Here is a 12,375-nt window from a genome sequence, read left to right as displayed (position 1 = left end):
AATGGGCAGCCGATGTACTGGGGTCTACCTTCCTCTAAGTGTGCCCAGTGCAAAAATGGGCAGCCGATGTACTGGGGTCTACCTTCCTCTAAGTGCGCCCAGTAGTACAGAATAGCAGGCCCTGCCTTTTGACCTGTTGAATATCTGTGGATGTGCTTGGTATATGTTCCCTCATAGGCCGTTGGGCGCCCTGGGCTGCCAGGATCCTCTTTAGAACCCCATCTGGAGGCATCTCAGCATCTCCCAGTGCCCAAGCACCTACCCAACTCTGGAGGGGCTGATGAACCCAGTGACCTGGAGGAGTTGGAGAAGTTTGCCAAGACCTTTAAGCAGCGGCGCATTAAGCTGGGCTTCACACAGGTTTGGCTTGGGGGGAGGAAGAGGAAGAAATTGGGTTGAGCCAACAGAGACTGGGCTTCCTGGCTGCAGGGTTCCAGGGCAACCAGAAGCTGCCAGTGTTTGGGGCAAGTCCATCAAGTCCCTGTGCTCCCTGAGAGGGTGGCCCAGTGAGTAGGGGAACCTAAGACACTGCTGGTGGCGGGAGAGAAATGAGAGCCAGGCACGGGGCCCATCCAGACTCTAGGGAGAAAAATAAGCCAATTCTCCGTCTTAGAGAGAAATAATGTGGAAAGGAACCAAAGGAGTGGGTGGGTGGGTGTCTGAGGGTCTCTGGGTATGTGACAGATATGAGGATGGTGAGGGGTGTGGGTAAAGAGAAAGGGCCTAGCTCTCAACTTCCTCTCTCAATTCCCTCTCGCAGGGAGACGTGGGGCTGGCAATGGGAAAGCTCTATGGCAATGACTTCAGCCAGACAACCATCTCCAGATTTGAGGCCCTCAACCTGAGCTTTAAGAACATGTGCAAGCTGAAGCCACTGCTGGAGAAGTGGCTGAATGACGCAGGTGAGCCTCTGGGGCAAGGAGGGGTGTGGCCGAGAGGATTCTGCAGCCAAGGGGCTGGCTAAGGCCCCCACTCGCCTAAGTAGGGGCTTTCAGGAGTTGATGCTGAGCACCCCCTGTACTCTCCCCCTGAATCTGGGCACAAATGAGAACTGAGACGCAGGGACGAAGGCAAGGGAAGATGAGAATCTGCTTCATCACTGATAAGGCCCTTAAGAGGGAGTGACTTTAGGTCTGTGGCCCTGAAAATGTATCCTCATTCCATTCCTGACCCCAGACCTACCCAACCGAGACCATAGGACAGCTCACCAGAGGCAAAGTTCAGGTCTGCAGAGCAGACACACTTGCTCAGATTGCTGTCTGATAGGACTAGGTCAGAGGCAGCGGGAGGGGAGTAAAGGAACTGGGTGCTCTAGGGTCTCATGCCTGGGAGGGGGAGGTGGCAGACACAGTACAGGGACTTCCGGCTAATTCTTGAGTCACTTGCCAGAGGGCAGGGAGTGACTGCGAGCTAGACTGTGAGCTAGAAAACCTTACAGCGGGAGTGGGCCGTGCAGCAGGACTCACTCAGACGTGGAGGCTAGGGAAGACTTCCAGGTCAAGGGAATATGCCTACTGCAAAGGATGGGAGTAGTGAGTTGAAGAATGGTGACGGGGAATAACGCGTGTTTCTCAGTGCTGGCATGTCAGTCCTTTGTTGCTGAGGGCTGCCCAAAGGATACTGTAGGATACTGAACAGCATCCCGGTCTCTATCCACTAAATGGCAGTAGCACCTGTCCCCCCAGCTGAGACATCCAAAAATGTTTCCAGATGTTGCCAAAGGTGTCCCAAGGAAAGGTGATGGTGCAAAATCATTCCTGTTTGAGAACATAGATAGCTGTGGGTTACTGAGCACTTGGAGAAGGGAGGGAAGGGCCGGAGGGTGGGTAGCCAGGGGGTTACCTTCTCAGAAGTCCCTCTGCAGAGAAATGTGGAAGAGGCAGTGAGGAAGCTCCTCCAGAGGCAGTCCTTTTGACAGTGGGAGATATGCCTGAGGGTCTCAGGATCTCTGAAAAGGACCCTGTAGGTCATGTCCATGAGCAGACAGCTCTCACTCCAGCACCGACACTGAAAAGAAAACAGCTTCCTCACCCACATTCTGCCACCAAGGACCCAAAGCTTCAGCCACCTTTTCCTTGGTGTGCACATGCAAGCCTCCTTGCAAAAGACGGACTCACAAGAGTCACTGGTAGGAGATCTGGCAGCCACCCCTCACACCCACACATGCCACTGATGTCCGGGTGTCCCTGAGCCAGGACTGCAAACACCAGAGGCTCTGTGGTGGGGGTCACCGAGGACCTTTGCCCTGAGAACAAGGAGAAGCAGGATTCTTGGTCTGTTCCGGTCTGGGGGAGGGGGTTCTGAAAATGCCACTGCAGAACCGAGGGTAAGGTTGGTGGCCTCACATCTGCTGAGACAGGCCCTGAGCCGGCTGCACATGAGCCACCATGAGTTTCCTCTGCTCTTTCTCCTCTCCACAGAATCCTCTCCCTCAGACCCCTCGGTGAGCACCCCCAGCTCTTACCCCCCACTCAGTGAAGTGTTTGGAAGGAAGCGGAAGAAGCGGACCAGCATTGAGACCAACATTCGCCTGACTCTGGAAAAAAGATTTCAAGATGTGAGCAGCTGCTTGGGGAGGGGGGAGGTGGGCCCACTTGCATAGGTGGGCGAGCAGGAAAACACCCCACCACATACCTGCCCGAGGAAAGGATCTAGCTGCCAAGTGTTTGAGTGAAAGTCTTCCTTCCACCCGAGTTCCTGGGGCACTTTCCCACCGAACCTGTAGGTAGTGACACCTGCTCTTGATCCTTTTCAATGGGAAATGGGTTAATTGATTTTTTTTCCACTGGGAGATTTTTTTTGCTTAAAGATTTATTTATTTATTCACATAGACCTGAGGTACAAGCAGAGGTGCAGGGGTGGTGAGAGGATTCACCAGAGACAGAGCGGGGAGCAGAACAGGCAGATCATTGAAGTATACTGCTGAGGGGAGCAGCGAGTGGGTCAGGAGAGGTCTGCTGCACCGTGTGGGTCACCTTCGGGGCCAGGGATCAAACCCGCACTGAAGCGGCTATGGCCGGCTTGCAGAGCTGTGTCCCAACCTGTTGCGCCACCAGGGAGGGCCTCACTGGGAGATTTAGGGCCCCAGAAGAGGGTGTATCTCTGTACTCTATTGAGATAAAGGGAGCAGAACCAGGATGTGGTATATAAATTCTTAATTTTCTAGGCATTGTTTTGTATTTCTTCAAATTAGAAATGCAATATTCATCATAAACAAGAAAACACCAGGAATTTTTTTAAAATACCATCAAATATCATCTAAATGTAGTTCCTTCCATTTCTTTTTTTCCACACATATTAAAATATTTGTGATTTTATTATATATACATATATGTATTTTTTTTAACTTGTTGCAAAGTCATATTCTTTAGCTAGTACATAGAAGCCAGTAATACCAGCTCTGTGCCCCATTAGGCCAGGGAGAGAAGAGGGAAAAGCAGGGGTGGTCTAAACAGTGCTGGCCAGGATGCCCAGATCCTGAGGCTCCAGGGTCTGCGCCTGCACACAGGCACCTGAAGGCAGGTCTGGCCCAACCTCGCAGGCCCCGGGCCTCCAGCTCTGCTGTTCTACCGGCTACCGGCAGATTCTCCAGTGTATCTGCTTAAGAATATTTTGGTGGGCCCTCCCTGGTGGCGCAGTGGGTTAAAGCACAGCACTATGAAGCTTAAGCCGCTTCCGCATGAGTTCGATCCCCACCTGCCCCGGAGGTGACCCACATGGCGCGGCAGACCTCTCCTGACCCACCGGCTGCTCCCCTCAGCAGTGTTCTTTGTCGATCTGCCTGTTCTGCTCCCCACTCTGTCCCTGGTGAAGCCTCTCACCCTCTGCATCTCTGGCCTGTACCCCAGTTCTGTATGAATAAATAAATAAATCTTAAAAAAAATATATTTTGGCTGCATCCTGCTGGCAGGATGAACAGAGCTGGTTTTTCAGTCTGATTAGGTTTCTCAGAGTAAGAACAGAAAGGAGAGTGTAAGAGGAAAAGAATGGGGTTTTGGTCAAAGATGGGGGAGTAGGAGGGGTCAGAACAAGGGAGTACCATAGGTTTATTATAAGAAGTAAAATATAATGCATACACTCAAATATACACACACGCACGCATGAGAGAGATATCTCCCCTGCTGTTTTCATAGTCTGCGTGTTTTAGCTTTATCATTTCCTATTTTGAAGTAGGAAAAGAAGAAATGAGGAGGAGAACATCAGGTTATAAAGAAAGAACTCAGAGGGGAGCATAACTTCTGGGGATTCTGCCTGCCCCACATTACTCATCAATGGCCTCCTCTTTTCAGATCTTCTGGAAGGAAAGAGAGAAGAGAACTTAAGTTCTTGCAGCCTCCGCTCGTATGTCAGAGCCTGTGCTTGACCACATTGTTTTTACTTAATCCTCTTAATAATCCTCCATGTTAGGCATTATTATTTCCATGTCATAGGTGACAAGACTGAGGCTCAGAGAGGTTAAGAAACCTTCCTAAGGATGCACAGTAAGCGATAAAGCCAGAATTACATCCAGTGGGAGTCAGGTCTGATTTTAAAACTTTTGCTCCATTTGTATGTTCCACTGTATGTTTTATTCATTCTTGGTGTCCCATTTCCTAGGAACATCTGTCCTCCAGCCCTGATTCTTGACCCTATTCCTTTCCCTTCCTGATCACACTCCATCTCTGCAATCTCTGCAGAATCCCAAACCCAGCTCAGAGGAAATTTCCATGATTGCAGAGCAGTTGTCCATGGAGAAGGAGGTGGTGAGGGTCTGGTTCTGCAACCGACGACAAAAGGAGAAGCGAATCAACTGCCCTGTGGCCACACCCGTCAAATCACCCATCTATAACTCCCGGCTGGTGAGTGACAGGGAATCACACTGTCTGCAAGCACTGGCGGAAATGACGCCTAGAGTGCAGAGTCTTTTCTATCCTGGGGACCAGGGAGGTTGGGAGTTGAGGGGGTCGTGCAACAAGTAGATAAGCAGAAATGTGGCTATAACACACGTATAACACGAAGAAGCGTGAAGGGATAGAAAGAAATCGTCGTGAAATTCTTTCGTATAGGGAGATCAGAGAGGACTTCTCTGAGGAGTTGATATTGAAGCAGAGACCTAAATGTTGAAAGGGAATGAAATGTTTGGAGAAAAGACTGTTCAGGGCAAGAAGGACCAGTGAGTAAAAAAACCGGGCATGAAGGAGGTGAGAAATAGGAGATGAAATCAGAGAGGCAGCAGAGAGTAGACTACCCAAGTTTGTGGAGGCCGTTGCAAGGACTCTGGCTTTTAGTTTGCGTAAAATGTGCTGCTGGACAGCACCGAGCAGAGGCCATGGGCTGGTGGAGAGTGATCTATGTGGCAGGAGAATTACAACAATTGGCAGAGTGGCAGAGGATTGGGCAGGGGTGGTAGCCAGGGCAGCGAGGCAGAAAGCAGATGGATTCCCCGTAGACTTCCACCATGGAGCCACAAGATGTGCTGAGATGCAGGCGAAGAGCAGAGAAATGAGGTGAAGATGCGTTCAAGGAGTTTGGCCTGAGCAAATGATTGGATGGTGCTGCCATGTTTTGAGGCAAGGAAACTGCACGAGGAGCACATGTGGTGTGAGGAGGGGCAGCTAAGACTTCAGACCTGCTCACCCTCAGTAGGACATGACTCCCAGGCTTCCAAGTGAGGTGCCAAGTGGACAGTTTCAATCTCTGTGATCCTGGAGCTTGGGGGGAATCCAGAGCTGGGAAGCGCTGGCAGGTCAGGAAGACCTCGAAGCTTGTGGAGTAGAAAATCTCATCACCATCCAGGGGAGAGATGGAACCAGAAGGGTGGGAACAGGAGACGATGGTGACTGAAGGTGAGGATGATGGGGACAGAGGTGCTGTGCTTGAGTCTCTCAGCAGTGAGGGATGGGTAAAGTCCAGCCTTGTCTGGGGTGGGATGTAGCTGTTTCATGTGAACTACCCACTGTCCATTCGTTCATCAAACATGTGTTGGCCCTCAACGATCTGTTGGCCACTGTGCAGATGGCTGGGCTATGCAAGGAAGTATTTGCTCCTGTTCCAGAGACCCTTACTGCTCAGTGGAGGAGACAACTAAGCGAATGATAAACAACACGGTAATTTCTCTAGGAGAACCTAGGAGTAGCAGCTAACAAAGCCTTCGGAGGTGGTGGTTAGGAAAGACTTCCCCAAGGAGATAATTACTACCTTAGCTGAGTCTAAGAGGACAAGAAGGAGTGAAGAGACAAATAAGTAGGGTGGAGTTCTCATGGGGGAAGGATAAGAACGGTGGTTTGGAGCAGGGAGGATACGTGGCACATTCACGGAACTGCTCTTGGTTCCCTAAGGAGAAATGTGAAACTCAGAGGCTGGACATCAGCAGGGGCCAGGCCGAAGGGACTTTGTGCAATGCTAAGGAGCTTGGAGGTGGTGGTGGGGGGGGCATTGCTGAAGGATATTAACAGGGCATTGGCATGATTAGATTTACTTTTTAGAATGATCACTCTGACTGCAGTATAAGGGTAGTTGGAAAGACACCAGATTGGTTGCAGGGAGACCAGTTAAGGATGTGACGATCGTTCTCCAGGAGAGAAATAATGAGGGCTAAAACAAACCCATGTGGTAGGAATGAGGAGAATGGGAGAGATTCAAGAGATAATTAGAAGGTAGCAGTGTTAGATCTTGGTTAATAAATTGAAAACTGGGTAGAGGGAGGGAGAACCAGGAAGGAAAGGGACTCTTCTGGGGTGATGATCAGCACTCAGGCTGGGCTCCTTGGGTGGGTGGTTGGGCCACTGATGGAATGAGCAAGCATGAGAAGGAGGTGGCTTAGGAGTAGAGAAAAGCGATCACTTCAGGTCTTTACATCAGTATGGTGTACTGCCTGCCTGAGGGACACCCCACTGGGAAAGTCCCTGCACACTTGAAATTATGTTGTTGGAGGCTAGAAGAGAAGAACAGGATGGAGATGTGAATGGGGAATCATAGCATGCAGTGGTAGTTACAATCCAGGTATGGACTTTAACCCTATGGAGTTTATACAGGGGAAGCAAAGAAGACGGTCCAGGTCTCAACCCTGCGGACACCAGCCATTTGAAGGGCGGCAAAGAAAGAGGATCAAGGGGAGGAGGAGCCAGAACTGGCAAGAAATGGCTCCGAAGTAAAACATGAAGGGTGCTGGACAGGGAGACACGCTAAGGGAACACAGATGAGACTGCCAGTTCAGAATGGGGTCTGAGAATGGGCCTCCCCACTCAACTGCTAGAAGAACAGATTAGGAATTCACAAGAACAGCAGCAGGCAGAAGGCAGGCCCTGTGAGTGAAGGAAGAGCATGGAATTATAAAACAATATGCCACCTTTGGAGAGCCTGACATCTCAGTCTGGCTGGAGGGGCTGATGAGGGCTGGATCATTATGGACCATGGATGCTAAGTTACCTGAAAAGGTGGAGGCAACATCATATTCATTCATCATTCTTTCCTTAAATATTTTGGAGAGTTCACCATATGTCTAGCCCTGGGACATTTGTGCTTCCTGCTTACGATCCAGCCGGGGAAACAGGCAATAAGCAAATGCTGTTTGTGGTGAAGACTTCAAGAAGACATGCAAGTATTTGAGGGACTTCACCAGGGCATCAAGGGCTTTACTGAGCAACGATGATCACACAGACCCCAGAAGTATGAGTAGACATTAACGGGAGAAGCAGGGAACACAGGAAGGAGACAGTGTAGGGAAGAACATTCTAGGCAGAGGAAAATGTGTGTACAAAGTCCCTGAGGCTTGGGTGGGTGGAGCAAGAAAGCGTAGAAGGTTGGAATGAGCTGGAGCCCAGGGAGTGAAAGAAAGTGTAAATGAGGAGGCTGGAATGATGGGCGGGGGCTAGATGATGTAGGGTGTTGCAGGCATGTTAAGGAAACTGAACTATGTCATAAGAGCACTGGAAGCTTTAAAAAAGGAAGGTAGGTCCCTGATGGCACAGGAGCTAGGTCTCAGCACTATCAAGCTATCTCCTGCCACTGAAGCATGAATCACATGGTGCAGCAAACCTCAGTTGCTCCATTCAACAGTGTATTTCGGTAGATTAGCCTGTTCTCCTTCCCTCTCTGTCTCTAAAGAATAGTCTCATCCCCCCCAGTCTCCCCCCCCCATCAGTTCTTATATGCATGAATAAAATAAATCTTAAAAAAACAGTAAAAGAAAAAAATGGGAGGTAGGTTTTCACTTTGGTTCAGTGCTAACCCAGGACAGGACACCAACATGGAGAAAACTAGTTCGACAAAGAGGAGGAATGAAAGGGCCTCCCTATGCTTATCATCCACTCAATGCATATTCACCGAGCATCTGCAAATGTCCAAGCACCGTAGTTGACACTGGGAGGTGTGGGAATGACCAACAGACATTACCCTGTCCATAAGACATCGACCGCCTAGGGAGGGAGAAAGACATTAGCTAAATCATGACACTAATACTTGCGATGTGAAGAAGGAAGGGGATGGGGAAAATGAGCTGATCTCTTCTTGGGTCTCATCATCAGGACAGTCCCTTGAGACCAGGACCTACTTTCTTCTTCTGATATGAAATAACCTCCAAGACATCCAGTGAAACAAAACAAAACAAACAAACAAAAAAAGCACAGAGCTGCAGACCAGCTTGGGCAGAACACTACCATTTATATTAAAAGTGAAAAGGGGGATCCATATGTAGGTGCGTGCTTGCATCCGCCTCGCCTGTCTCCAGAAGAAAGGGAAGAAGTTGGTCACAGTGACTTCACACACTCTTTATTTTAAAACAACAACAAATATCTTGGGTGTGGCAGCAGGGAAAGGAGGAGGAGAAGAGGGAGAGAGATTCTTGATAACATCTCTTACCATGCTGTCTCCACCCTTTGTGGGCCCCCAGCTTACTGAGGAAGCTCATTGTCAAAGGGCAGGTAAATGAAGGCGGTGAGAACCACGGCTGATTAATTAGGAAATGAGGACAGGATGCAGCCTGTCAGGATGGGATGTCCCACACACGGACCGGAGGAATATCAGTGCACAGCTCCCCAGCACAACTTCCTTTCAAAGTCCTTTGAAAACTTGGATCAGAGCTTCCATAGTCAGCAGTCAGTGTGAGAAGAATCCGCGGGGCTGGGGGAGGGAAAAGATGCAGATTTCAGCTCTAAGAAAGAGGTGTGCAGCCTCCAGCGAGGCTCTGTAGCTGACAACCTCCTTCAAAAAGGAAGGGAACTAATCTTTAACAAGCTGGCACTCTTTGCCAGGCATTGAGTTAGAAGCTTCATGGACATTATCTCATTAAATCTTAATTAAAAGAAAATATCAGGGAGGGACGACTGCTTCTTTACGCCTGAGAAAACTCAGCCTCAGTGGGGGTAGGTGGTTTGTGCAAAGTCACTTGCATGGTTAGTGTGGGGGCCAGTTTCACCCCCTCACTCCCAGATCGGCGGGGGGCTCTGGAGTTCATTTTTTTTTTTTTAGTTCATTTTTTTTCTGTCATGTCTTTTTCTAAGTTGGGCCAGGAGATAATACCAAGGGGCGATTCCTGAGCCGTGTGGGAAGTTAAACTGAATTATCCTAGGTGCTTTCTAATCTGAGAGTTGATGCTGCTGTGAGGTTTCCAGGGTGAGATGAGAAGCTTCAGAGAGCAAAGCTGTTCTCCTCTTGTTATCTCCAGAAAAAACAAGGCCCACTCCTGCGTCCCGCTGGTGAAACCAGAAGCAGTGTTCTTGGGGTTGCACAGCCTGCTCCCCCAAGCCAGAGCTGGAGTCTTTTAGGAAAGGATTGGGGGCTGGGGAATTGGCACCACTGGCGGGGTCCTTCTCTAGAGCACTAGAGCAAGGCAGCTTCTACCTGTACCACCTTGAATCCTTGCCAGGGGGTACTCCTCAGGGAGACTGGGCCAGCACCAGGGAGCCTGGGGAATAGGGTCAGGCTGGAGGGGGCGGTGCTGTACGGTGTCCCGAGGCCAACTGTGATGGGGGTGCATGTAGGCTTGGGGTTAAGAAATCACCAAGGAACTTGAGCACTGGTTTAGCAGGCTGGGGCCCTGCACCTGGGAGAAGCACCGGAGGTTCCAGAGGGGAGGGGAAATAGATGTTTACAATTTCTCTTGCCTTCCAGGTCTCTCCCTCTGGGTCTCTGGGCCCCCTGTCTGTCCCACCTGTCCACAGCACCATGCCTGGAACAGGTGAGATTTAAAATGACGTTTCTAAATAACCCCAGAATTCCTTTAAATACCAGGCTGTTAGAACTGAAGGATGCCGATGTAAGTCCGCATTCCTTAAATGCATTTTAAAGAAGACTCAACCCTGTGAAGGGTTTCTTAGAAAATTCCAGGTAAGCAAAGCTGAAACCAGTGTCTGTTTCTTGTCATCACTGCAGCACTCCACAGCCCTCGAGCATGCTATGCTGTCCTACATGGCTGCCTGGGAAGCTGAGGAAAGCAGGGTTTCCCAAAGTCATTTGGGAAGTCAACTTTTCCACAAGTTCCTAGAATTCCTCAAGGAACTAGTTGGAGGATCACATGCCTGGGAAGGCCCTGGCAGATCCTCCCTCTGCCTCCTGCGAGGACATAATTATGGACAGCACTTAGCTTCGTAAAATAGATGTCACCTTACCCAGGAAACACTGTTCAGGAAACTCAAGTACCCGAACCTGCCATTGTAGAGAGGACAAAAATGATTTTGGGGGAAGTGAGTCAGGTCATCACAGATCACAGTTGCTTCAAAAAGGGCCGGGATGAGCCTTGGAGTTCCTGGTCCTGAGCATTCTTTCTAGAACATGGTGCACCTTCCACTGTGGAAGTAGGCAAGCTCGAGCAGCCGGCTGTCTTTTATGTGCCCACGGATTTCCTTCCCGCCCTGTGTACTTCTCTTTCCTCCTCTTCCTCTCTGCTCCTCCCCCACCCCCTCCACCACTTGGTGTGGAGCTGTGTGTGCCCAGCCCTGGGTGTGTCCTGCAGTGAGATGATGTTGGCATCTGTTCTCCTTGAGTTTGGCAAGTCTTAGACTTGCAGAACCAGCCATGCTGCTCTCCAGGGCCTGGGCTGAGGAGAGCGTGGATGATGAGAGCCCCTCTGGGGACGGGTGTTGATTCTGACAGGGCAGGAGGTGGGCAGATGGGTGGGGGTGGGGAGAGGGTGAGGTCCCTTTGAGGATACACATCTGAAGGGCCATGTCACGAGGTCCCAGGACCCATAAGCATTATTTTCCCTTGTTTTTGACTCTCCTTGTCCTCAGTAACGTCATCCTGTTCCCCTGGGAACAACAGCAGGCCTTCGTCTCCTGGCTCAGGACTCCATGCCAGCAGCCCCACTGCATCTCAAAATAACTCCAAGGCAGCGGTGAACTCCCCCTCCAGTTTTAACTCTTCAGGGTAAGACAGAGGGGAGCACACAGGCCCCCCAGCTGGCCAAGGGCCTTGTGGGAAGCTGGGCTGGCTCAATGGCTTGGGAAAGAAAGCTGGTCACGCAGTTGGATACAGGGAATGGGGTGGCAGGGAGGGAACAGAGTGGAGAGCGAGGCTGGACATCATCCCTAGGGAGGGGGATTTAAAAGAGAAGCTTCAGCCAGTGCACAGTCCTGGCAAGGAACTGATGTCAACAAAGCCAAAATTTCCATCCTCCACCCGGAGGATGGAAATTTCCAAACACTCCTGTTCAGAAAGGGCCAAACAGTCCTTCACTGGACTTAAAAGTGCTGCACTTCAGGCCAGGAACCCAGTTCTCAGGTGTTCCAGTGCCAGCTTGAGCTCAAGCATGGCTGACACAGTGAGATGGTGTTGCCTGCCACCTCCTGCCCCCCCCCCCCATCGCTGGTCATCTCACACTCCTACCTGGGAGGCAGTGGACAAAGCAGCCTTTGGCCCCTAATTCGTGAACCAAAGAATCTGCTCCAGAAATATTCTCACAGCAATATCTTGAGAGATTTTTCCTTGCTTTAAAAGAAAGCAGAAACCTGACAGTAAAGGGACAGGCTGAAGACCTGACCTTGTCCAACCCAGGTCTTTCAGCAAGGCAACCAGTTCTTCTTGACCAATGACTGCAAAGCCCAAAAAGTTGGCGCTCCTCAGACATCCATGGAGAGAGAGAAAACTACGTTACATGCATTTATAAAAATGTTTATCACTTTAGAGGGAACAGCACCATGCTTTTCAGTATATTCGTAAGGTGGCACAATTTTCAGCATTATCTAATTCCAGAATTACATAATTTAATTTTCCCCTCCCCAGAAAAAACTCTGATACTGTTTGCAGCCACTACCCATCCCGTTTTTACTCATCACATGAGTAGCTTTACTGATTGACTTGTTTCTTCCTTCCAGACCTTGGTACCGATGGAATCATCCCACCTACCTCCACTGAGACCAAAAAGTTCCTCCTGTTCCACCTAGTCTGTACTCCCCCCCC

At 50.1% G+C, this 12,375-nt stretch overlaps 1 protein-coding gene across 1 annotated transcript in view; it reads left to right on the top strand.

Annotated features, from left to right (window-relative positions):
- The window catches only part of POU2F3 (POU class 2 homeobox 3), a 73,936-nt gene extending 61,606 nt beyond the window's left edge, over positions 1-12,330 (top strand). The window contains exons 7-13 of the mRNA XM_004688818.1: positions 178-360; positions 761-902; positions 2,421-2,557; positions 4,677-4,838; positions 10,090-10,156; positions 11,208-11,343; positions 12,291-12,330. Coding sequence (XP_004688875.1) covers positions 178-360; positions 761-902; positions 2,421-2,557; positions 4,677-4,838; positions 10,090-10,156; positions 11,208-11,343; positions 12,291-12,330 — 867 coding nt within the window. The remainder of the gene's footprint in view (positions 1-177; positions 361-760; positions 903-2,420; positions 2,558-4,676; positions 4,839-10,089; positions 10,157-11,207; positions 11,344-12,290) is intronic.
- The last annotated feature ends 45 nt before the right edge of the window (positions 12,331-12,375 follow it).

Source organism: Condylura cristata, unplaced genomic scaffold (genome assembly GCF_000260355.1).
Source record: "Condylura cristata isolate star-nosed mole 26May11 unplaced genomic scaffold, ConCri1.0 scaffold00025, whole genome shotgun sequence".
NCBI lineage: Eukaryota > Metazoa > Chordata > Mammalia > Eulipotyphla > Talpidae > Condylura > Condylura cristata.
Note: the sequence above shows the minus strand (reverse complement) of the source record. Positions and strands in the feature narration are given on the sequence as shown.